The 24,958-nt window shown below is 41.0% G+C and overlaps 1 protein-coding gene and 1 non-coding gene across 3 annotated transcripts in view; one reads left to right on the top strand and one right to left on the bottom strand.

Moving 5' to 3' along the window:
- Nucleotides 1-2,010: 2,010 nt before the first annotated feature.
- DDX50 (DExD-box helicase 50) overlaps nt 2,011-24,958 on the top strand; it is a 46,345-nt gene continuing 23,397 nt past the window's right edge. Inside the window, exons 1-9 of one of the 2 annotated variants that reach the window (XM_038009142.2) lie at nt 2,040-2,202; nt 6,941-7,052; nt 7,423-7,719; nt 11,053-11,128; nt 11,812-11,990; nt 14,501-14,618; nt 14,729-14,914; nt 15,404-15,549; nt 19,987-20,136. In XM_038009142.2, coding sequence (XP_037865070.1) covers nt 7,531-7,719; nt 11,053-11,128; nt 11,812-11,990; nt 14,501-14,618; nt 14,729-14,914; nt 15,404-15,549; nt 19,987-20,136 — 1,044 coding nt within the window. In that variant the 5' untranslated portion in view covers nt 2,040-2,202; nt 6,941-7,052; nt 7,423-7,530. Of the gene's footprint in view, nt 2,203-6,940; nt 7,053-7,422; nt 7,720-11,052; nt 11,129-11,811; nt 11,991-14,500; nt 14,619-14,728; nt 14,915-15,403; nt 15,550-19,986; nt 20,137-24,958 lie in introns of both variants that reach the window. The other variant, XM_007963236.3, reaches the window with a different exon arrangement.
- LOC119628143 (U6 spliceosomal RNA) lies at nt 12,397-12,503 on the bottom strand. The gene has a single exon (XR_005244457.1). It is a non-coding gene; the product is annotated as a U6 spliceosomal RNA (small nuclear RNA).

The following is a 24,958-nucleotide window of genomic DNA, read 5'->3' as shown; positions in this document are numbered from 1 at the left end:
ACAAAGTTCTCCATTCCTGCATCCCATTCCCACGTTTTCTAGTTGATTGAGGCAAAATGATATTCCCAGAGACAGATGTGTAATGTGGCACATATTTTTTTCAGCTAAGCCACTCCTTGGTCAAATTACTGACACATCAGTTTATACTCGCCCTTTCCACCTGACCCAGACAGCAGCCAGAGATTTGGCTCAGTGAATTTAGGGCTTAGAAAGGCAGAGTTTGTAGTGTTGCAAGTCACAGAAGGTCATTCTGAAACACTCGTATACTTGTTAATCACTTGAATCGGAGATTTGAACAATCTACTCCTATCTTTTTTCAGGCCCGCTCTTAGGACCTGACATACAAACGAATGCCAAAGTGCTCAGGAGCTCAACTTTTACTTCATCTGTTATTAACCTTCAACCACAGGACAATAACATCTGTTCCTTTTATCCCAATTTTACGTGCGGCATTCTTAGCCATATCTACACTGTGTTTTTATGCACATCATCATACCCTGTTGTAGGGTGATAAAGACCCTACTAAAGTAGAATTGGGAGTGGATTGAGGGATTAGGATAAAAGGATGTAGAAAACCGCAGATCTAGAGATGCATAGCTATTCTAATAATCTAGGAAGAGAGGTGCCTTTCTGCGTCATCAATTACTGAACACTCCTTGTGTTTGTAAGTACTGAATCCATAAAGTTCCATGCAAACGTATAGCCCTTGCCTTCAGGCCAAGCCGTAGTTATGCAGAATGCTTGAAGCAATCACAGATTTAACATTCGTGGTTCCAGCTGTTCAGGACCAATTCCCAAACTCCACAACACCTAACAATTTGTAATTTTGCTGGGACACAGTTTGATGCTTAGGTTTTAAGGCGGTGTGCTAGACGTTATCAAGAGGTTTATGAGTAGCCTTGTGTCTCCATTGGGTTGAGTAGCTGGGTTGAAAGGATCATGAAGAGATGAGGAAATGACTGTGAAAAGGCAACTAGCTAGCCTCGGTGATAGTAAGCAAAGGTATACAAACACACTAAGGAAGTTACCCTTTGTATTGTCAAAGGTTTCAGTTTTGTGTGAGGTTGTGATTCACGGGCAGTTAATCCCCATTGCTAAAATTAAATCCTTTTTTATTCACTGCAAATAGATACTCTGTGGAAGACATTTTGGCTCTTTCGGCTAGCAGAAAATGTGAGGCTTCTTCGGGTTTTTCCTGTAGTTTCATGGGAGCATCTTCCCCAAAACACTGCAAAACAAAGTTTTCAGGTTGATGTGGCAGAGAAAGCACTAATCTCGGCTTCAGGAGCTGAAGTCTCTGGTCCTGACTGTGCCACTAACAGGCTGTGGGACTTCAGACAAATACATTCATTTCTCGAGTTTCTTCTTATGTCAAATGGACAGCGTGGGAAGGATCACAATGAACCAGGGACCAACTTCACGATTAAAACCTAAGACTTCAGGGACAGACATGTGTCCGTTCCCGGCTACACCTCCGGCCCATTTGGCCTACCGCAAACTGCGCAAAGCCAGTCTCCACCGTTGCCAGGCCCGTGGCCTCGCGCTAAGCCGTTGGTCGTTAACATCTCCCCCGCAATGGGCGGGGCGGAGGGCTTCAGCTTCCGGCGGCAAATAGCGAGGCGGCGCGTGGCGGTGCCCACTGGCCTCAGCGCAGACCTGCCCACACACCCGCCACCGCGCGCCGGACAGTGTCTACCGACGTTGAAGGGCTTCCCAGCCCCAGCAGTGAACACTGGGAAGCCCCCAAAAGACTCTCCGGGGCCGAGAAGACCAGTTCGGAGTGGGGGAGGGGAAGATAAACCGAACTATTTATGCTAATCAGTGCGTGCTTTCCTTATGGAGATTGGCCAGGGCTTTACTCTAGTAGCCAATCACTTCATAACAAGGGTGGGACAGTTGAGATCTCTCACACTCATTGGTTGAGAAGTTGCGGCGCAATGGAAGGACTTAAACTGAGAGTATCCGGGATTATTTTTCCCCGCCGTGCGGTGCGTGTCCCGGAAGTGACGCACGGCTAAGGCCGGGCGGCCGCCCTGCCCCCGCTTCCTTTCACGCTGTCGCTGCCCGTAGGTGGTTGTGGCCACTGTGCCCGGAGGGAGGCGGCGGTGGCCAGTAATGCCTGGGAAACTCCTCTGGGGGGACATTATGGAGCTGGAAGCACCCTTGGAGGAGTCCGAGAGCCAGAAGAAGGAGAGGCAAAAGGTGCGCTGAGCATGGGCCGCGCCTCCTTTTGGGCTGCGCCGGCTTGGGCGGGGAGGGGAACTGTCTGTCCCTGATGATGGCCTGTCAGAACCGGGCCGGAGCATGCGAGGGCCTCCCTTCGCGCCGCCCTCGGCCCTCTGAGGTCGCTCAGGGACCGTTTCCACCTCCACACTCCCGACCCGGATAAAGATGGCCCTGGGCTGTGGGCCTCCCCCCCGCGTGGCCCCTAAGCCCTTCCCGTTGGCGCCTGAATCTCAGAGATGGGCAGACTCAAGCTCGCATCACCGTGGAATCTGTTCTCTCTCCTTAAGCAGTGACGCCTGTCATTTCGTTCTCATTGGCCCTCTTAGAAGATAATTAAGAAAAAATGATTGCTTTGAATATGTGTTGCTTCTGTCACTGTGTCCCCTGTGCAAGAATCCTGGGGAAAGCGATCTTAGGTTTACAAACCTCAATAACTATAGAGGCTTAAGGAAAAGTGTGACAGTGAGCCTTGCCAGGATTTGTCAGTGATGGAGATCGTGTGGGTTGCATTATTAATAGCTTTTACGGTCAGTATTTTCTTTCAATCCGCAGGTGTTTATTGAACCTAATTTGTACCATACTCTTTGCTGAGCACCAAGGAGGTGAAACTAAATAAGTAAAGAAATAGTCCCTGCTCTCAAGGAGCCTGTAGAGGAGTTGTAGTCTCTCCTCCTCCCAACCCCATGGCCTCCAAAAAAAAAAAAAAAAAAAAAAAATAGGAAAAGGAAAAACCTTCCTGAAACACTAAGAGGATCACAAGGTGCTGAAAAATGCCCAGGTAAAATTATTACTGGAGACATTTGACCTGGAAAAAAGAAATCAGCTGAAGAGGCTAAGGTGGCAGTATTCGGAGGCTGACATTCAACCAAATAATGAGACTTATTTTGTATAGCCTTAGAAAGCAGAATCTACCTCTCTGACCTTATCACTAAGGGAAACTTGCCATTCCAGCTAACACTTTTCTTTTATTGTGCTAAAATATACGTAACATTTATCATTTTAACCATTTTTAGGTATATAGCTCTGTGACATTAAATATATTTACATCGTTTTGCAGCTGTCACCGCCATCCATCTCCAGAACTTTTCATTGTCCCAGACTGAAACTCTGTGCCCATTAAACACTCACTTCTCATTCCTTTCTCCTTCCACTCCCGGCAACCACCATTCTACTTTCGCTCTGTGAATTTGACTACTGAAGGTACCTAGAGTGTAAGCAGAAAACCAAGCAGGTATTTTTTAAAAAGGCTTCTTTTGAAATTCTTATGTTTTGCATCCAAATCCTGTCCACCTGTCAAGGCCTAGTTTATGTCTTTCCTAACAACCCTAGTGTACAGTTACCAAGTTTCAGTGGCTATCCTTATCATTTGATTGACATTTGTTATGCATTTCTATGTAAAATTAGTTCATTTTTCCTATATTGTGCCACATATTTCCGAAAAGTTCTTGAGGAAAATGACCCAATCGTTTTCCATCCTTATGTTTCACTGTATTGTAAATTGGTGGCTTTCACATTGTAAATTCTCCAGAAATACGTGTTGACAGCCCTTTAACTATGAAAGATAACCAGAGATTTGGAAACGGATTGGAATACCAACTAAAAGAAATGGAGCATTAGAATACTGGTCTGGTGGCTAGCCGCAGTGGCTTATGCTTGTAATCCTAGCACTTTGGAACACTAAGATGGGAGGGTTGCGTGAGCCTAGGAGTTTAGGTAGAGTTTTATAGAGACCCTGTCTCTACAAAAAATGAAAAAATTAACCAGGCGCGGTGGCTCATGCCTGTAATCCCAGCACTTTGGGAGGCTGAGGCAGGTGGATTACCTGAGGTCAGGAGTTCAAGACCAGCCTGGCCAACATGGTGAAACCCTGTCTCTACTAAAAATATAAAAATTAGGCCGGACGTGGTGGCTCTCTCCTGTAATCTCAGCACTTTGGGAGGTTGAGGTGGGTGGATCATGAGGTCAGGAGATCGAGACCATCCTGGCCAGCATGGTGAAACCCCATCTCTACTAAAAATACCAAAAAAGGCTAGGTGCAATGGCTCACGTCTGTAATCCCAGCATTTTGGGAGACTGTGGCAGGTGGATCACCTGAGGTCAGGAGTTTGAGGCCAGCCTGAGCAACATGGTGACACCCCGTCTCTACTAAAAATACAAAAATTAGCTGGGCGTGGTGGCAGGCGCCTGTAATCCCAGCTACTCAGGAGGCTGAGGCAAGAGAATCACATGAACAACCTGGGAGTCTGAGGTTGCAGTGAGTCGAAATCGCGCCACTGGACTCCAGCCTGGGTGACACAGCCAGACTCCATCTCAAAAAAAAAAAAAACACCCCAAAATTAACTGGGTGTGGTGGTGTGTGCCTGTAATCCCAGCTACTCAGGAGGCTGAGGTATAAGAATTGCTTGAACCCGGGAGACAGCGGTTGCAGTGAGCCAAGATCCCACCATTGCACTCCATCCTGGGCGACAGAGCAAGACTCTGTCTCAAAAAAAAAAAAAAAAAAAAAAAACCAGCCAGGCATGGTGGCAGGCGCTTGTTAATCCCATCTACTCGGGATGCTAAGACAGGAGAATTGCTTGAATCCAGGAGGCAGAGGTTGCAGAGAGCCACGATCACACCATTGCACTCCAGTCTGGGCAACAAGAGCGAAACTCTGTCTCAAAAAAGAAAAAAAAAGTTAGCCGCCGTTTTAGCGCGTGCCTGTAGACTCAGCTACTCAGAAGGCTGAGGTGGGAGGATCACTTGAGCCAGGGAGGTTGAGGCTACAGTGAACCATGATTGAGCCACTGCACTCCAGCCTGGGAGATGGAGTAAGACCTGTCTCAGAAAACAAAATAAAACAAAAACAAATAGTGGTCTGGTATTGAGATGAAGATAACTTTGGTTTGGATGTGTTGAGATATGGAGCTGGTCCTTAGATTCTTAGAATTGGAATGTAGGTGAGGAAGGGAGTCTAGAAGTATGTGTTGAGCCATGAAAATAGTAATAAAAGTGAACATAGAGAACAGATACTCAAGGAGCATCCACTGGAGGAGGAAGGAGAGGAACCATTGAAGAAGATATGTGGTAGAGGTAAGAAGATAGAGGTAAGAAGGGAATATAAAGTGTAACTGAAACCAAGTAAACGGAGAGTGCCAAGCATTGTGGGTCTAAAGTGGAATAATATATTTAATCACCTTGAGATGTTACTGGGCTTGGACCGAGAGGTTTCACTTTGCCTTGCTTCAACTTCTCCCTGAAGTGCAGGGCCCAGGAGCAATTCAAGCCCCAAGGCTGACTCTATAAATAATTTTGTTTTTCTGTAGAACCTATTGGTTTGGAAAGATATGGGCTAGTGCAGTTAACTGTAGATCAATCAGATGATGTAATGTGTAACTGCAAAGCATTTTCACACATATTGTTCAGTTCTCACAGCAATTCTAGTTTTATGGATGAGAAAATTATATGTGAAAGAACTCTAAAAGTTGTGTAAGTTATGGTGAACATTTTGGTGGTGGTAGTTTTTACTGTCACTAGTCACTGCTATCTGTTTTGAACATTTGACCAGGTAATTCATTTTTTTGAGAGTGGCTGAGATTACAGGCGTGTGCCACAACACCTACCTAATTTTTGTATTTTTAGTAGAGATGGGGTTTCACCATGTTGGCCAGGCTGGTCTCGAACTCCTGACCACAGGTGATCCACCCAACCTCGGCCTCCCAAAGTGCTGGGATTATAGGCGTGAGCCACTGCAGCTAGCCACCAGGCTAAAGTCCTAAATTCCCAAATCCTTTCTTGTGTTCTGTAAATATCACAACACTGACCAGTAGTTTGGCATTTTAAAATTGAAGTTGCAGAATAGTGCTTTTTTTTTTTAAACTAAATTAAAAAAGTAAAAAAAAATTCCAGGGGTTACTGTCCTTCCATGGAGGTATAACAATTGGACTTCTGTATGAATTATATAGTTTTGTTTCGTTTTCCTTTAACCTGTGAATTGTCAAAGTGCAGGGAGGAAGTATAATGTGAAAAGAGACTGGGCTTTCAAGTCAGGCAGTGCTAGATTCAATTTCTAGTACTTAGAGCTGCAGGAAATCCCACATGTGGATCTTTGGCAAGTTGCTTAACCTCTTAGAGCTTCTGTTTCCTTGTCTATAAAATGGCAAAGGTGGCTGGGCGCAGTGGCTCTCGCCTGTAATCCCAGCACTTTGGGAGGCGGAAGCGGGTGGATCACCTGAGGTCAGGAGTTTGAGACCAGTCTGGCCAACGTGATGAAACCCCATCTCTACTGGTGGTGGTGTACGCCTGTTGTCCCAGCTACTTGGGAGGCTGAGAGGCAGGAGAATCACTTGAACCTGGGAGGCGGAGGTTGCAGTGAGCCAAGATTGCGCCACTGCTCTCCAGCCTGGGTGACAGAGCAAAATTCTATCTCAAAAATAAATAAATAAAATGGCAAAGGTAATACAGGTTCACTATCCCTTATCCAAAATCCTTGGAACTAGTTGTATTTTGGAATTGAGAATTCTGGGGATTTTTAGAAGGGTAACACCCAGGTAGGGTTTGGGGCCCAAAACCTGTAATCAAACACCTTAATATTAAATATGAGTAGTCATACTAAGTAGGATAAATAAAGACTATAAAGAGCCTCACATTAGTTCAAGTTAAATTTTGCCATCAAATGAGTTCTCAGGTAAGGTTTTGCCTCCAAATAAGTTACAAAAAAACTTTCGGTTTTCAGAGCTTTATGGATATCGCAATTTCGGATAAGGGATTATGGACCTGTACTTCCCTTATAGGGTTGTTATGAAGATTTAAACAAGATAAGCTGAAAACACATTACACAGTGCTGGGTAGGTATTCAATAAGTATTAATTATTTTCTCTTGGAAATGTTGCAAGTTTTTGTTTGTTTAGTGTTTATAATTCTGGGGTTGTCTTTCTTTCCCTAAGGAGAAACCGTTTTAATTTTCCTTAAATCTTATGAAGGGATTAGAGAGGGGCTAGAGGATGAGTCTTGAGAATGCTAGGAATGGGATGAGAAAAATAGCAATAGTTGAGGCTTAGAGCTTGGCATTAGTAACCAGTCTGGATTTTTACCAGGTAGGTTTTCAAAGTAACTGTAGATTGAACTGAACTGGTGGGGGAGTCATACACTAACTTCTCTAGAGTCTTAAAAGAAAACCTCTGACCATCTTGTCATTGCTACTTTGTTTGTTCACAGAGTGACAGAAGGAAGTCAAGGCACCATTATGACTCGGATGAGAAATCAGAAACAAGAGAAAATGGTGTTACAGATGACCTGGATGCTCCCAAGGCCAAAAAAACTAAAATGAAAGAGAAGCTAAATGGAGACACTGAAGAAGGATTTAATAGACTTTCAGATGAATTCTCTAAATCTCATAAGTCAAGAAGAAAAGATCTACCAAATGGAGATATTGATGAATATGAAAAAAAATCAAAGCGAGTATCATCCTTAGATAGTTCTACTCATAAATCAAGTGATAATAAACTAGAGGAGGTATGGATGCTTTTTATTTTGCATTTGACATTATACTTGAACTATAGGTTGATTTTTTTAGGCTAATTATAATTGATTATATAATATTTCTTGATTAGTGTCTAGTGCTTACTTTTAGTTACATTAGAGAGTCTGTACAGGTGAAGTCTGAGTCTTTTTTCCTTTGGCCCTTGTTTATTTCATTGTATGACTTTTTTCTTGGGGCCTGATGGGAGAAATAGTCAAATTTAAACCTTTTCTGTACATTTGGGTTCCTAAAGTTATTCTGAATTGCTTGATGGTCACCTACTTGAATTTCTTTTCTTTCTTTTTTCTTTTTTTTTTTTTTTTGAGTCAGAGGCTCACTCTATTCCCCAGGCTGGAGTGGAATGGCACAATCTCGGCTCATGGCAACCTCTGCCCCAGGGTTCAAGTGATTCTCCTGACTCAGCCTCTCGAGTTGCTGAGATTACAGGCACACACCACCATGCCTGGCTAATTTTTGTATTTTTAGTAGAGATGGTGTTTCTCCATGTTGGTTAGGCTGGTCTTGAACTCCTGACCTCAAAGTGATCCACCTGCCTCGGCTCCCGAAAGTGCTGGGATTACAGGTGTGAGCCACTACCCCAGGTTGATAATTAGTAATTCTTTATATTCTTTAAATATGATAATTGCTGATACACATTTGAGCTTAATGCCTAATCTTTGGGGAGCATTGGGAAAAGATGTTGAATCCTTGTCTTATGACTTTTGACTTTTTTTTTTTAATTTGTGAATTTGCTGTTTGTCAGGAAGCACATGTGTTTGTTGATCTAAATAAGGTCCTTTAAATCTGTATTGCTAACAGTGGAATGTATGGCTTGCTTCTCGCTTTGGTGGGATTTTGCTTGGTAAAATCTGTATTATAATAGGTTTAACAGTTTATTATTTTGTTTAGATCACATGAGAGTTTAGGAATTCTACTTAAAGGAATTTATCCTAAGGAGATGATCAAGAGGTGTGCAGAGCTTTATGAATAAGTACTCTTATCACAGTAATATTGTTGATAATAGCAAATATTTAAACATCCTAAATGTCTGATAGTAGACAATTGGTTTAAATAAAACATACAATAGTTATGTAATAGAATACAGTTATCCCAAAGGGTCTACAATAGAAAAGGTAGTCATTGTATCTTGTTAAAAGATAAAAATTGGATGGGCGTGGTGGCTCACGCTTGTAATCCCAGCACTTTGGGAGGCTGAGGCAGGTGGATCACCTGAGGTCAGGAGTTCCAAGACCATCCTGACCAACAGGGTGAAACCCCGTCTCTACTAAATACAAAAAAATTAGTTGGGTGTGGTGGCACATGCCTGTAATCCCAGCTACTTGGGAGGCTGAGGCAGGAGAATTGCTTGAACCTGGGAAGCAGAGGTTGCAGTGAGCCGAGATCGTACCACTGCATTCCAGCCTGGGCAACACGAGCGAAATTCCATCTCAAAAACAACAACAACAACAACAGAAGATTATAAAATGGTATATACAGTGTGATTTTATTTCTATTTAAAAAATTTTATGTGCATAGAGTGAAGATTGAAGGAGTATGTTTCAAATGTGGCTTTAGCTGAGTGGATTATAAATAACTTTTAAATTTGTTTGTCTTTCCTCTGTAGTTATTAAAGTTTCTTTACTTTTCTTTTTTTTTTTTTTTTTTTGAGATGAGGTCTCACTCTGTCACCTAGGATGGAGTGCAATGGTGCGATCATGGCTCACTGCTGCAGCCTCATCCTTCCTGGGCTCAGATGATCCTCTCACCTCAGCCTCCTGAGTAGCTGGGACTATAGGCATGTACCACCAAGCCTGGCTAATTTGTGTATTTTTAGGAGAGATGGTGTTTCATTCACTGTGTTGCCCAGACTGGTCTTGAACTCCTGGGCTTAAGTGATCCAGCCGCCTTGGCCTCCCAAAGTGCCGGGATTACAGATATAAACCACTCGGCCCTGCCAGTTTCAAAAGTTTCTACGATGACAGTGTATTATTTATTTTTTGTTTGTTTGTTTGTTTTTGATAGAGACAGGGTCTCACTGTGTTGCCCAGACTAGTCTTGAACTCCTGGGCTTAAGTGATCCTAGCACCTTGGCCTCCCGAAGTGCTGGAATTACAGGCATGAGCCACCCTGCCTGGCCAACAGCGTATTATTTTTGTCATTTTTTTTTTAATCATAAAAAGGTAACAGCAGCCTTGAGGTTTGTTTAAATGGCATGCAATTTGAATTTGAAATTATTTTTTATCTAACTCCAAGTTTGAAAATTGTTAGTATATGTCTCTTTAAACACATGAACAGTAAAGCTGACTGGGTAGGCATACTGTTTTTGTTCTGTGTACACATTAGTGTACAAAGTTTTCAATAAATGTTAAATGATAATGTCATGCTAACTTGTATATATGTTAAAGAAATCTTCAAACTTACAGTAATTTTCTCTTGTATTAGCAACCTAAATAAAAAAGCTTTCAAAAGCTATAGAATAAATTAACTTATTTTCAGAAAAACTTTACATTCCTCATTATGTAATTTCTTTTAGCTTAGTTTATAGGCTTGTGTTAATCTTTATAATTTTGTCTACATCTGTATGATTTAGATTAATAAATAACCTTTTTGGCTGGGCATAGTGGCTCATGCTTGTAATCTCAGCAGTTTGGGAGGCCAAGGTGGGAGGATCTCTTTTTTTTTTTTTTTTCTTGAGACGGAGTTTCGCTCTTGTTGCCCCAGTTGGAGTGCAATGGCGCAATCTCGGCTCACCACAACCTCCGCCTCCTGGGTTCAAGTGATTCTCCTGCCTCAGCCTCCCGAGTAGCTGAGATTACAGGCATGCGCCACCACACCTGGCTAATTTTGTATTTTTAGTAGAGACAGGGTTTCTCCATGTTGGTCAGGCTGGTCTTGAACTCCTAACCTCAGGTGATCCACCTGTCTCGGCCTCCGAAAGTGCTGGGATTACAGGCGCGAGCCACTGCACCTGGCCAAGAGGATCTCTTGAGGCCAAGAGTTTAAGACTAACCTGGGTAACATGGTGAGACACTGTCTCTACAAAAAATAAGAAAGTAAGTGAGCATGGCGGCGTGCGCCTGTGGTCCTGGCTGCTTGGGAGGCTGAGGTGGGAGGGGGTTGAGCCGAGAGGTTGTGGCCACAGTGAGCTGTGATGGTGCCACTGCACTCCAACCTGGGCAACAGAGTGGGACCCTGTCTCAAAAAAAAAAGAAAAGAGTGTTCCACTAGGTTTCCTTGTAAGTGAATCTGTACAAAATTAAAAACAGTAAATGAAGAAGAGTTGAATATAAATTATATTATTCAGGCCATTGATTTCATTTTTACAGACCTTAACACGTGAACAGAAAGAAGGAGCCTTCTCCAATTTTCCTATTTCTGAAGAGACTATAAAGCTTCTGAAAGGTATGTGGTTTTGTTGTTGTTGTTGTTGTTGTTTTTGAGATGGAGCCTTGCTGTGTTGCCCAGGCTGGAGTGCAATGGCGCGATCTTGGCTCACTGCAACCTCCGCCTCCTGGGTTCAAGTGATTCTCCTACCTCAGCCTCCTAAGTAGTTGGGATTACAGGCGCACGCCACCACGCCCGGCTAATTTTTGTGTTTTTAGTAGAGACAGTGTTTCACCATATTCGTCAGGCTGGTCTCGAACTCCTGACATTGTGATCTGTCCGCCTTGGGCTCCCAAAGTGCTGGGATTACAGGCGTGAGCCAGCACAGCTGGCCCAAAGGTATGCAGTTTTAATGGATATGCAATTAAAAATCTATCACTAGATTTTGTAAAACTTTTGTGCCTTTTCTGACCAAAAGGAGAACATAAAAAGAATGGAGAAGTAGCTCTTCTTTAATTGCAGTTACTTTTACATCATCCTTTTCAATATTCTGACTTGTTTTTAGCTTTAAAATTTATATGCATTTGTCAAAAGTTTAGACTAATTTTTTAGTAATTCTTGTTTGTGGTAGGAATAGCTGTGTCACCAGGAGGTATGTCTTTAGGCAGACGTAGAAGAATCATGATTGTCATTTTCAAATGAATATATTTTTTCCTAATGCTAGTCGTAAAGAAGTATGTTAATTAAATCTCATTTTACAGGTCGAGGGGTAACATATCTCTTTCCTATTCAAGTTAAGACCTTTGGTCCTGTATATGAAGGAAAAGATTTAATAGCTCAAGCACGGACAGGAACAGGAAAGACATTCTCTTTTGCCATCCCCTTAATTGAAAGACTCCAAAGAAATCAAGAAACAATTAAAAAAAGCCGCTCACCAAAGGTAATCATTATAGGGGGTAAAAGCTTTAAATGTTACTCTAACAGCAAGGGAAAGAAAGTTATACCAGTCCTGAGTTCTAGTACCCCCAAGATAGAAAAGTTAACACTGTGTTATAAAGCAAAAATACGTTGTTTTTCACAAAAAGAAATTTCAAGCATAGTTAAAATGAAGTAGTTTTTGCATATGAATGTGATGTGAATGGATCCATAGATGACTTTTATAATTTCATGAATTACAAAGCTGGTATATCTTATTTACAGTTTATATATTTAGTTGAGCCTTTTCTTCTCTTTTTTTCAGTCCTGACCTTTGCTTTTAAACAAATGAATTTTCTAAAGAGGTATTCATTTATTTGTCATTCAGTAAATGTTCAGCATCATTTATTTCAGTGTTGACTTTTTTTCCCTTTAGTATGGAATGCATCATGAATTTTCATGTCATCCTTGTGCAGGGGTCATTCTAATCTTCTATGTGTCATTCCAATTTTAGTGTATGTGCTGCTGAAGTGAGTACACACAGATGGACTTTTTTTTTTTTGAGACGGAGTCTCGCTCTGTCACCTAGGCTGGAGTGCAGTGGCACGATGTTGGCTCATTGCAAGCTGTGCCTCCCGAGTTCACACCATTCTCCTGCCTCAGCCTCCCGAGTAACTGGGACTACAGGTGCCTGCCACCATGCCCGGCTCGTTTTTTGTATCTTTTAATAGAGACGGGGTTTCACCGTGTTAGCCAGGATGGTCTTGATCTCCTGACCTCGTGATCCACCCGCCTTGGCCTCCCAAAGTGCTGGGATTACAGGCGTGAGCTACCGCGCCCGGCCCAGATGGACTTTTTAAGAAGAGTATTATTGAAATGATATTGCTTGTTTATATATTATTGGGGTGCTAGACATCTTTCTTATTTTATAAATGTAAAATCAACCGACAGAGGGGACTTGTAAAATGTAAGCCTAAAATTTGACCTAAAAAGCTGTGTGCACTTAAGGTTTGTAAAAGTGAAGAAGAAAATCAGCATCATAATATGAATAGTTGTATGACTAAAAGTAATTTGTTCTTTGTAAGACAACTGAGTGGTATTAGAAGAGCAAATTAACATATATAAATATAATTAAATCATAATAGTCTTGGATTAACTATCCCAAATCAGGTTGGCTGTATTGACTTACAGGATAAATCTTTTTGGAGAGTTATGTTTTTGGGGTGAAATTAGGAAAAGACTGAAATAGGACATAGGATATAATCTCAACACTGCCTTTTTTTTTTTTTTTTTTTGAGGCGGAGACTCGCTCAGTCTCCCAGGCTGGAGTGCCTTGGTGGAATCTCAGCTCACTGCAGGCCCCGCCTCCTGGGTTCACGCCATTTTCCTGCCTCAGCCTCTGGAGTAGTTGGGAATACAGGCACCCGCCACCATGCCCGGCTAATTTTTTGTATTTTTAGTAGAGACCGGGTTTCACCGTGTTAGCCAGGATGGTCTTGATCTGCTGACCTTGTGATCCACCCGCTTCGGCCTCTCAAAGTGCTGGGATTACAGGTGTGAGCCACCGCGCCTGGCTTTTTTTTTTTTTTTTTTTTTTTTTAAAAGACATGGTCTCACTCTGTTTCCCAGGATGAAGTACAGTGGGGTGATCATGGCTCACTGTAACCACGAACTCCTGGGCTCAAGCAATTCTCTCTTCCTCTCAATCTCTCCAGTAGGTAGGACTACAGGCAGGTGCCACCACACCTGGCTAATTTTTTATTTTTTGTAGAGTTGGAGGTCTCACTGTGTAGTCCAGGCTGGTTTTGAACTCCTGGCCTTGAGTGATCCTTCCACCTTGGCCTCCCAAGGTGTTGGGATTACAGGCGTGAGCCTCCATGCCTGGCCCCAAAGCTGCCTTAAAAAACTTTTGTATTAGAAAGATGTTACTGGAGATTCCAGCTCCACCATTTCTAGGTATTTGATTTTGGGCAAGACTTTAATTCTCTGAGACACGAGTCTGTCATTTATGAAAATGGTGTAATAATGCCACTCATGGGTTTTTATGAGAATCAAATTAGATAATTCCTGTAAAGCATTAGTTCCTAGCACATGGTGAACATTCATTCGTTTATCAAACATTTTTGAGTTTCCTGTACTGTACCAGGCACTGTTTGAAGTGCAAGGAATACAGTAACCCAACCTGACATAAATTCCTGCCTTCATGGAGCTTACATTTTATCGGGTGAGATAGACAATCGCAAATAAGTAAAATATCAGTATCTTGGGTGGTGTAAGTGCTGAGCAGAAATAATAAAGGGGCAGGGGAATATGAAAATGGGCTTGGAAACCTTACTGAAGAGACCTGAAGGAAGTAAGGGAGGATATAATAAATATACACCGCTGTTCTTGTTGCTATTTGTGTTGTATCTTTAAATACTATGACATTAATGTAGAGATTCCTGGTTTCAAATGCACCTACAAAAAGTCTTCTCGGTTTTAATTCAGATATGTCTTTAGAAAAGTATCTTTTTGTTTTTTAAACCTCTTGCTCAGGTACTTGTTTTGGCTCCAACAAGGGAACTGGCAAACCAAGTAGCCAAAGACTTCAAAGATATAACTAGGAAACTCAGTGTGGCGTGTTTTTATGGTGGAACATCATATCAAAGCCAAAGTGAGTAAATATGTATGATAGAAACGCAAAGATTTATTTGGTACTTATATTTAAGTAAATAATGTGAAAGTGTGAATTTTACAATTGTTGGCATTTCTCTCTTCTCACAGTTAATCATATTCGAAATGGTATTGACATCTTGGTTGGAACCCCTGGTCGTATCAAAGACCATCTGCAGAGTGGCCGATTGGATCTTTCTAAACTGCGACATGTTGTGCTTGATGAAGTGGATCAAATGTTAGATTTAGGTTTTGCTGAACAAGTTGAAGATATTATTCACGAATCCTACAAAACTGGTATATCCTAATTCAAAATAAGCACATTAGCAATTATTCTTCGATCTTAAATGCAAACGAGTTTTTATTTAATAATTCTTATTGCAGTGTCCCCTGTGTTCTAACAAAACTAAAATAATTTGGTATCTGTTCTGTCCTGGAAAAAGAAAGTATGATAGCATCCTTTTAACTATTTTCTTAGCTTTCTATGCTTTATTGTGTGGTTTTTTTTTTTATAGTCAGTGGTTAGATTTACTAACTCATTTTATTGATTTTTTTGTTCATTGTTCCTTCTTAAATTCTCACCTTCCTTTTAGGTTCAGTTCTCTTCCTATTGTCCCCCAGTTTTGCAAGTTGAAAGTTTTAATAATTACAATGAAGTCTCTGTGTTAAAAATTCACCCCAAGTTTTAAATTTTTCATTATTTTTTTGAAGCTTGGGGGAATTTTTAAAAGCTGGCTACATCGTGGGAAATTAAGAAAACATTTGAATTCTTTTTGTTTATTTAAGATTCTGAAGACAATCCTCAGACTTTACTTTTTTCTGCAACTTGCCCACAGTGGGTATACAAAGTTGCAAAAAAATACATGAAATCCAGATATGAGCAGGTTGACCTTGTTGGAAAAATGACTCAAAAGGCTGCAACTACTGTGGAAGTAAGTAGCTTTCTAGCATGATAGATTTTAGCTTTTAGTTGGTATTTACTTTTGACATTTGTTGAAGCTAAACTTAAGTTTTGGGTACCTCTTCAGGCCTAATCTTTCTTTTTTGCTGTTAATAAGATACCTATATATTTTTATAGTCTGAGACTGAGTAGCAGAATAGAATAAATAGAGGGAAAACAAGCACATGAATAGGCAAGTCCTAATAGGAAACACACAAGCAGCCATAGAGACAGATTTGAAGTGTTTCTTTCTCTCTTTAAAGCAGCTCAAAAAACAAAAACAAAAAACAACAAAATATTTACAACATGACAAGGCTATTTATATTGACTAGAAAAGAATAGTGTGGAGATAATTTGTTAAAGGTGAGGTGAAAAAAAGTTAGATCCTCATCCCATTCCCCCAAACCAAAAACATTTCTCAAAGATTTGAAAAATTAAGCTGTAAAACAACTTAAAGCAGATGTAGGTGAATAAAGAGTTTTTTGATTTCAGGAGAGGGAATGCTTTTCTAACATACAAGTTGGGTGGGGCATGGTGGCTCATGCCTATAATCCCAGCACTTTGGGAGCCCAAGGTGGGCAGAGCACTTGAGGTCAGGGGTTTGAGACCAGCCTGGCCAATATGGTAAAACCCTGTCTCTACTAATAGAAAAATTAGCTGGCCTGGTGGTGGGTCCCTCTAGTCCCAGCTATTTGGGAGGCTGAGGCACGAAAATCACTTGAACTCGGGAGGTGGAGGTTGCAGTAAGCTGAGATGGCGCCACCATACTCCAGCCTGGGTGACAGAGGGAGACCCTGTCTCAAAAAAGCCCAGAGAAGTCAGAAGAAGAATCCATGAGGGAAAAGGTTTATAATTTTGACTCCTTGAAAGTTAAACCAATGGTATGTTTAAAAAAAGAATTAGGGCTGGGCGTGGTGGCTCACGTGTGTAATCCCAGCATTTTGGGAGGCCAAGGCAGGCAGATCACAGGGTCAGGAGATCAAGACCATCCTAGCCAACATGGCGAAACTCTGTCTCTACTAAAAATACAACAGTTAGCTGGGTGTGGTGACGCGCAACTAATCCCAGCAACTCGGGAGTCTGAGGCAGGAGAATTGCTTGAACCCAGGAGGCGGAGGTTGCAGTGAGCCAAGATCGTGCCATTGCACTCCAGGCTGGTGACAGTGTGAGACAACATCTCAAAAAAAAAAAGTAATATTTACAGTATTTATGACAGTCAACTAGGTAACATATGTCATCTTTCTATTTAATAGATGCATATATATGTGTATGTAGGAAAGACTAGGTGACTAAGTGAATAGTAGTATCTGCAGAATGTAATGCAGTGGTTAAGAATTACTATCTAAAAAAATACACAAAGTGCTAAATGGATTCCTTAGGCGTTTATGTAAATATGCGAAAACAGGTTGAAAGAATAAACATCAAATAATGATTACTTCTGGGAAAGGGAGTGCTGGATGGTCAAAAGAAGCTTTGTGGGCCAGGCATGGTAGCTCATGCCTGTAATGCCAGCATTTTGGGAGGCCAAGGCGGGTGGATCATGAGGTCAGGAGATGGAGACCAACCTGGTCAACATAGTGAAACCCCATCTCTACTAAAAATACAAAAATTGGCTGGGCATGGTGGTGCATGCCTGTAGTACCAACTACTCGGGAGGCTAAGGTAGGAGAATTGCTTGAACCCAGGGGGTGGAGCTTGCAGTGAGCCGAGATTGTGCCACTGCACTCCAGCCTGGGCAACAGATTGAGACTCTGTCTCAAAAAAAACGAGTAAAAAATAAGAAGCTTTGTATATTTTGTAATGGTTGAAAGTTTTGCAGTAAGAATGTAAAATGTACCAGTAAAAAAAGTTGATAAGGACATTTTCAAACATATTGAATAGTAAATTGAATAGAAAGATTGAATAGTATAAAGAACATGATGTACCCATTACCTTTTACTAGTCTTTAACAATGATCTTTTCTTCACCCCTGCATTTGAAATAATCCCAGTCATTTCATCTTCAAGTAATAGTATATTCTTGTAAAATGGTAACTAAGGACTCTTTAAAACCACAGTCATTATCACAGTAGAAGAAAAACAGTAATTTATTTATTTATTTTTGAGATGGAGTTTCACTCTTGTTGCCCAGGCTGGAGTGCAGTGGTGTGAGCTCAGCACACTGCAACCTCCGCCTCCCCAGTTCAAGCGATTCTCCTGCCTCAGCCTCCCGAGTAGCTGGGATTACAGGTGCTCACCACCACACCCGGCTAATTTTTTGTATTTTTAGTAGAGATGGGTGTTTCATGATGTTGGCCAGGATGGTCTCGAACTCATGACCTCAGTCTCCCAAAGTCCTAGGATTACAGGCATGAGCCACTGCGACTGGCATAGTAATGCTTATAATGTCATTAAATACCTAGTGTGCACATTGCCCTTGCTATCTTTTTTAAATAGTTTGTTTGAATCTGGATCCAAATAGAATTCTTACATTGCTACTGATTGATATGAGTCTTAAACATTTTATAATCTATAGTTCCTATTTTTTCTTTGCAATTTTCTGTTGAAAAAACTGATTGGTTGGTCAGGCGCGGTGGCTCACCTATAATCCCAGCACTTTGGGAGGCTGAGGCCAGTAGATCACCTGAAGTCAGGAGTTCGAGACCAACCTGACTGATACGATGAAACCCCATCTCTACTAAAAATACACAAATTAGCAAGGCACCGTGGCACGTGCCTGTAGTCCCAGCTACTTGGGAGGCTGAAAAAGGAGAATCGCTTGAACCCAGGAGCTGGAGGTTGCAGTGAGCTGACATCGTGCGTCTGAACTCTAGCCTGGGCGACAATGTGAGACTCCGTCTCAGAAAAAAACAATAACAACAGAAAAACTCATTTGTCTTACGAGTTTCCCATAGTCTGTTTTGCTGATTTGCATCCCTGTGGTTTTTATTTATTTATTCTTTTTACTGTTAACACCACTCAAAGATGTGGTGGGTTTTCTTGTTTGTTTGTGTTGTGTTTTTGTTTTTGTTTTGAGACAGAGTCTTGCTCTTGTCACCCAGGCTGCAGTGCAATGTAATTCTTTAATATCATTAAAAAATTAAAGCATGATCTCAGCTCTCTGCAGCCTCCACCTCCCAGGTTCAAGTGATTCTCCTGCCTCAACCACCTGAGTAGCTGGGACTACAGGCATGCGCCACCATGCCCGGCTAATTTTTGTATTTTTAGAAGAGATGTTGTTTTGCCATGTTGGCCAGGCTAGTCTGAAGTCCTTATCTCATGTGATCTGCCCGCCTCAGCCTCCCAAAGTGCTGGGATTACAGGCGTGAGCCACCATTCCCAGCCTCCATTCCCTCCTTTCTTTATCCACTGTCAATCACTAGTCTGTTTTTTGTCTCAATGGATATACCTGTTTTGGATATTTCGTGTACAGTCATGTGCTGCATACCAATGTTTTGGTCAGCGATGGACCATATATACGGTGGCACATATTCGATGGTGGTCCCATAAGATTATAATGGAGCCGTCCTATACAGGTGTATCAGTTTTTATCTTTTATGCCATGTTCTTACCGTACCTTTTCTGTGTTTAGATATGTTGAGAGACACACATACTTACCATTGCCTACAATGTTCAGTACAGTAACATGCTGTTTAGATTTGTAGCCTAGGAGCGATAGGACATACCATATAGCCTAGGTGTGTGTAGTAGGCTATACCCTAGGTTTGTGTAAGTACACTCTGTGATATTTGCATAATGATGAAGCTGCCTAACAATACATTTCTCAGAACGTATCCCTGTCATTAAGCAACGCGTGACTATAAATGTAATCATACAATATGTGACTTTTTATGTCGTTTCATTCACTTAGCATATGTTTTTGAGGTTCATTCATATTATTATTTTTATTATGTACAATGAAATGCAAAATCTTTGTACATTTGCCTATTTTTGAAAAATTCATATGTGTGTAACCCAAACCCTTATCACCATATAGAATATTGCCATCATCCCAGAAAGTTCCCATATGCCTCTCCCCAGTCAGTATCCCCGCTTCAGAGACAACCAGTGTTCTGATTTTTCTTCCGCAATTGATTGGTTTTGCCTATTCTAGAACTTCATATAAATGGAATTATACTGTGTGTGCTCATTTTCTGTTAAGACTTTATTTGGCATTTTTTTTAAGGTTCATATTGTTCCGTGTATATCAGTAGTTGGTTTCTTTTAATTGTTGAATGGTATTCTGTTTGAATATACTGCAGTTTGTTTATTCTTTCATCAGTTTATTGATGTCCAATTGTCTATATTGTTTTTAAGTGCTGTTGAGGAGAGTCTTTGTCTTACAGTCTCCCAGGAAGGCTAATTCTTGACCGGATAGAAAAACTACACAAGAGAAATATTTTAAAATAATTTTAATGAAACAAATAATATGATATTTTCTTTCTTCAAAGCATTTGGCCATCCAGTGTCATTGGTCTCAGAGGCCAGCAGTTATTGGAGATGTCCTGCAAGTCTACAGTGGGTCTGAAGGGAGGGCTATTATTTTCTGTGAGACCAAAAAGAATGTAACTGAAATGGCCATGAATCCACACATAAAACAGGTAAGTCTTTTTTTCATGCTTTCTGTAATTGAAATTATGGGGATGAATCACTGAACGAAAATTATTTTGTCCTTTGTGGACTAGATTTGATAGTCATTCTCAAAATTGAGTTGTAAGGCTGGGTGTCGTGGCTCACACCTGTAATCCTGTGACTTGATAAGTCAGGATAGATTTTATCAGTTTTGTTTGTCTTGAGACAGGGTCTCCCTGTTATGCCCAGGCTGGAGTGCAGTGGGATAATCATGGCTCACTGCATTCTTGACTTCCTGGGCTCGGGTGATTCTCCCACCCCAGCCTCTTGAGTAGCTGGGACTACAGGTGCGTGCCAGAATGCCCAGCTGATTTTTTGCATATTTTGTAGAGATGAGATTTCACCATGTAGCCCAGACTGGTCTTGAACTCCTGGGCTCAAGCAATTCCCCGCCTTCCCCACTCCCTGGCCCCCGCACCCGCCTTGGCCTGTCGAAGTGCTGGGATTACGGATGTGAGCCATCACACCTGACCTCTATCAGATGTTATCATTTTTTTTTTAAACTTTGAAAATGTGATCTGGAAAATATAAAAGTTGAAACAAAATGAATTTCTATGGGTAAGAGAGAGTAATATTTTAGAGTTGTGTTACAAAACTACAAATTTTTATTAAATTACTAAATCAGAATACTAAATCCATGTGTCTTTTTCTTTCTTAAAAAAATATATTTTGGCTGGGTGCGGTGGCTTACGGCTGTAATCCCAGCACTTTGGGAGGCCGAGGTGGGTGGATCGCCTGAGGTCAGGAGTTCAGACCAAGCCTGGTCAGCATAGTGAAACCCCATCTCTACTAAAAATATAAAAATTAGCCGGGTGTGGTGGTGGGTGCCTGTAATCCCAGCTACTCAGAAGGCTGAGGAAGGAGAATCGCTTGAACCCAGGGGTGGAGGTTGTGGTGAGCTGAGATTGTGCCACTACAATCCAGCCTGGATGACAGAGTGAGACTCCATCTCAAAGAAAAAGGAAAAAAAAACCTTTTATAGAAAATTTCAAACATGTACAAAAGTTGATAGAATCATGTAATGAACCCCTGTGTATTCATCCACCAGCTTCAATAATTATTTTATCTATATGCTAACATACCTCCTCTTTCAGAATTATTTTTATGCAAACCCTAGGTAACATGTTATTATATCCATAAATGTTTGGGTATATATCTCTAAAAGAAAAGGATTTTCAGAAAAACCAACAATACGGTTATCACTTCTAAAAAATTAATATTTCAAAATATTCATTTTACATTATCAGTTGTCTTAGAAATGTTTATTTTCTTTTATTGTTTGTTTTCTTGAATCTGGGTCCAAATAAGATTTTTACATTGTGTGATTATTAAGTTGCTTTTTGTATATGGATTTCTCCTTTATGTATTTTTTATAGCTTTTTTTGTTTAAGAAACTACATTGTCATAAATCTAGAGTATTGCTTTCCCATGATGTCATTTAACATGTTCCTCTGTCTTCTATATTTTCTGAATATTCAGGTTTGTTTGTTTGTTTGTTTAGGGCAGAACTACTTCATAGGTGGTGTACTTCTGGCAGGAGATAATATATGTCTAGTTCTTTTTGTGGTGCTAACATCCACTAATAATCAGTGCCGTCAGTCCTTATGTCAGTGTCTCCAGTCATTTTTGTTGTTTGTGACTTGTTATTGGGTAGATTCCTGAGAAAGGGCTTATGGAAACAGTACTGCCTATTGATAATATCTTATATGTGACTTTATACCTGAAAATTATTTTGGCTGTATATAAAATTCTTAGTTCACATTTTCTTTCCTTCATTGTCTTAAATATGTTACTTTACTGTTTTTGGAACAAAGCATCGCTATAAAAAGTGAGATGCCAGTCTAATCTTTTTTCCTTATGTGATTTTCTTAAAATATTTTTTCTAAGTGATTTCCTTTAAAAATCAGTAGTTTTACTAGAATATATTTTGGTGGTGTTCTTTGTCAGTTTTTCTGGGTACACAGTGTTCACTTTCAATTTGTAATTTCATATGTATTTTTTTTAAGTTTCAGCAAAATTTTCTTGATTTACAATTTTTAGCATTTGGTTTTCCAGTTGCTTTGGTTTTCTTCTTTAGGGGCTCTTGTGCATGTGTTGGCTCTCTTTTTTGAATCTGCCATGTCACATCAAATCTTTTTCATCTTTTTCCTTATTCAGTTTTCAAAATTTATCTTTTTTTTTTTAAGAGACAGGATCTTACTGTGTTGCCCACATGGGTGTGCAGTGGCTATTCACACATGTAATCATGGCACTTGATAGCTTTGAGCTCCTGTAGCTGGGACTGTAGGCATGCACCACTACACATGCCTCAAAATTTCCCATTTTTAAGAAATCTGTTGTGTTTATTCAGTCTTTTACTCTTTCTAGTATAGTCTTCATTTGTGAAAAGTTATCTTTTATTTCTACTTCTTTCTTGATTTATTTTATCTCATTGAAAAACTGAAAGGTTTTTCTTGATTTTTGTTCTTTGCCGTAGCATTAAAATTTTTTCTTTTAGCAGGCATGGTGGCTCATACCTGTAATCTCAGCACTCTGGGAAGCTAAGTCTGAAGGATTGCTTGAGCCCAGGAGTTCAAGACAAGCCTGGGCAACTTAGTGAGACCCTGTCACTACAAAAAATAAAAAAAATTAGCAGAGGTGGTGGTGTGTGCCTGTAGTCCCAGCTACTTGGGAGGCTGAGGTGGGAGAACTTCATGAGTCCAGGAGCTAGAGGTTACAGTGAGCTATGATCATGATGCTGTACTCTATCCTGGGTGACAGAGTACGACCCCCTCCCCCCCCCTTTTTTTTTTTTTTTTTTGAGAGTCTCCCTCTATTGCCCAGGCTGGAGTGCAGTGGTATAATCTTGGCTCACTGCAACCTCTGCCTCCTGGGTTCAAGCGATTCTCCTGGCTCAGCCTCTTGAGTAGCTGGGACTGTAGGCACGCGCCACTACACCCTGCTAGTTTTTGTATTTTTAGTAGAAACAGGGTTTCACTATATTAGCCAGGCTGGTCTCAAACTCCTGACCTCGTGATCCACCCGCCTCGGCCTCCCAAAGTGCTGGGATTACAGGTGTGAGCCACCGCACCCAGCTGAGTATGACCTTTTCTCAAAAAAAAAAAAAAAAAAAATCTGTGTTTGTGTGTGTATATAATTTTAAAAACTTTTATGTATTTTTTATATATTTAATATATATATATTATTTTATTTTATTTTTTCTGAGATGGGGTCTTTGTCACCCAGGCTGGAGTGCAGTGGCATGATCTTGGCTCACTGCAACCTTCACCTTCCAGGTTCAAGTGATCCTCCCACCTCAGCCTCCTGAGTATCTGAGACCACAGGTGCGTGCTACCATGCCTGGCTAAGTTTCATTTTTGTAGAGATGGGATCTCTCTAAGTTGCCCAGGCTGCTCTTAATCCTGAGCTCAAGCGATCCACTTGCCTCTGCCTCCCAAAGTGCTGGGATTATAGGCGAGAGCCACTGTGCCAAGCCAATATATGATATATACATATATTTTATTTTATTTCTTATTTATTTATTTATTTATTTATTTTTTGAGACACAGTTTCACTCTATCACCCAGGTGGAGTGCAGTGGCAAGATCTCGGCTCACTGCAACCTGCTCCTCTTAGGTTCAAGCGATTCTTATGCCTCAGCTTCCAGACTAGCTGGGATTACAGGTACACACAACCACACCTGGCTAATTTTTGTATATTTAGTAGAGATGGCGTTTCACCATGTTAGCCAGGCTGGTCTCAAACTGCTGACCTCAAGTGATCCGTCTGCCTCGGCTCTCCTAAGTGCTGGGATTATAGACGTGAGCCACCGTGCCCAGCCATATATGTTTGAGTTCATTCAAAATGGTATGCTTTTATTTGTTTTGTGGATGAGCCTTTCTAGATCACTTTATTTGTGGAGATAATCTGCTTTTTATTTATTTATTTATTTGTTTATTTTTAAGATGTAGTCAAGCTTTGTGACCCAGGCTGGAGTGCAGTAGTGTGATGTCAGCTCACTGCAACCTCTGCCTCCTAGGTTCAAGCGATTCTCCTGCCTCATCCTCCAGAGTAGCTGGAATTGCAGGCTCCAGCACCACACCCAGCTAATTTTTGTATTTTTAGTAGAGATGGGTTTTCACCAAGTTGTCCAGGCTGGTCTAGAACTCCTGACCTCAAATGATCACCTAGGCCTCCCAAAGTGCTGGGATTACAGGCATGAGCCACCGTGTCTGCCAAAATTGTTTTTTTTTAAGAGACAGGGTCCCACCATGTTGCCAGCATTGGAGTACCTTGGCACAGACACAGTAATAGCACACTGCAGCCTCTAACTCCTGGCCTTAAGGGATCCTCTCTCATCAGCCTCCTGAGTAACTGGGATTACAGGCATGTGCCACTGCCCCCAGCTTATTCTGTTTCCTCTTTTTTTCCTTCCTAATTACTTTCTGTGAGATTTGAGTGTGATCTTTTCTGTTGCTCATTTTTAGATTAAGTTAAACTTTTTGAACTGTCGTTGGGAAGGCATTGGTGAGAATACTTCTGGCGTCACAGCTCTAGAGCTGCTGCTTCTGTTATTTTTGTTAGTGCTTAAAATATAGTCTGTAAATTATATCTGAGTGAAGCTGTTAAAAAAAAAGGTCTACTTTCTGGTTCTAGCTGTGTCTTTCCTCACTTTTCTCTGTATCTTTTTTTTCCTTTGATCCTGTTATTCTTGGCATCCTTAGTTTAGATCCTCTGTCCAGCAGTTTCTCCTCAGTATGGGGCTTTGTCCCAGAAAGTGAGCGTTGGCTGTTAGTTTAGAAAGTTTATATA

The sequence above is a fragment of the Chlorocebus sabaeus genome, chromosome 9 (genome assembly GCF_047675955.1).
Source record: "Chlorocebus sabaeus isolate Y175 chromosome 9, mChlSab1.0.hap1, whole genome shotgun sequence".
NCBI classification, from domain to species: Eukaryota; Metazoa; Chordata; class Mammalia; order Primates; family Cercopithecidae; genus Chlorocebus; species Chlorocebus sabaeus.
This window is presented reverse-complemented; position numbering and strand designations above follow the sequence as displayed.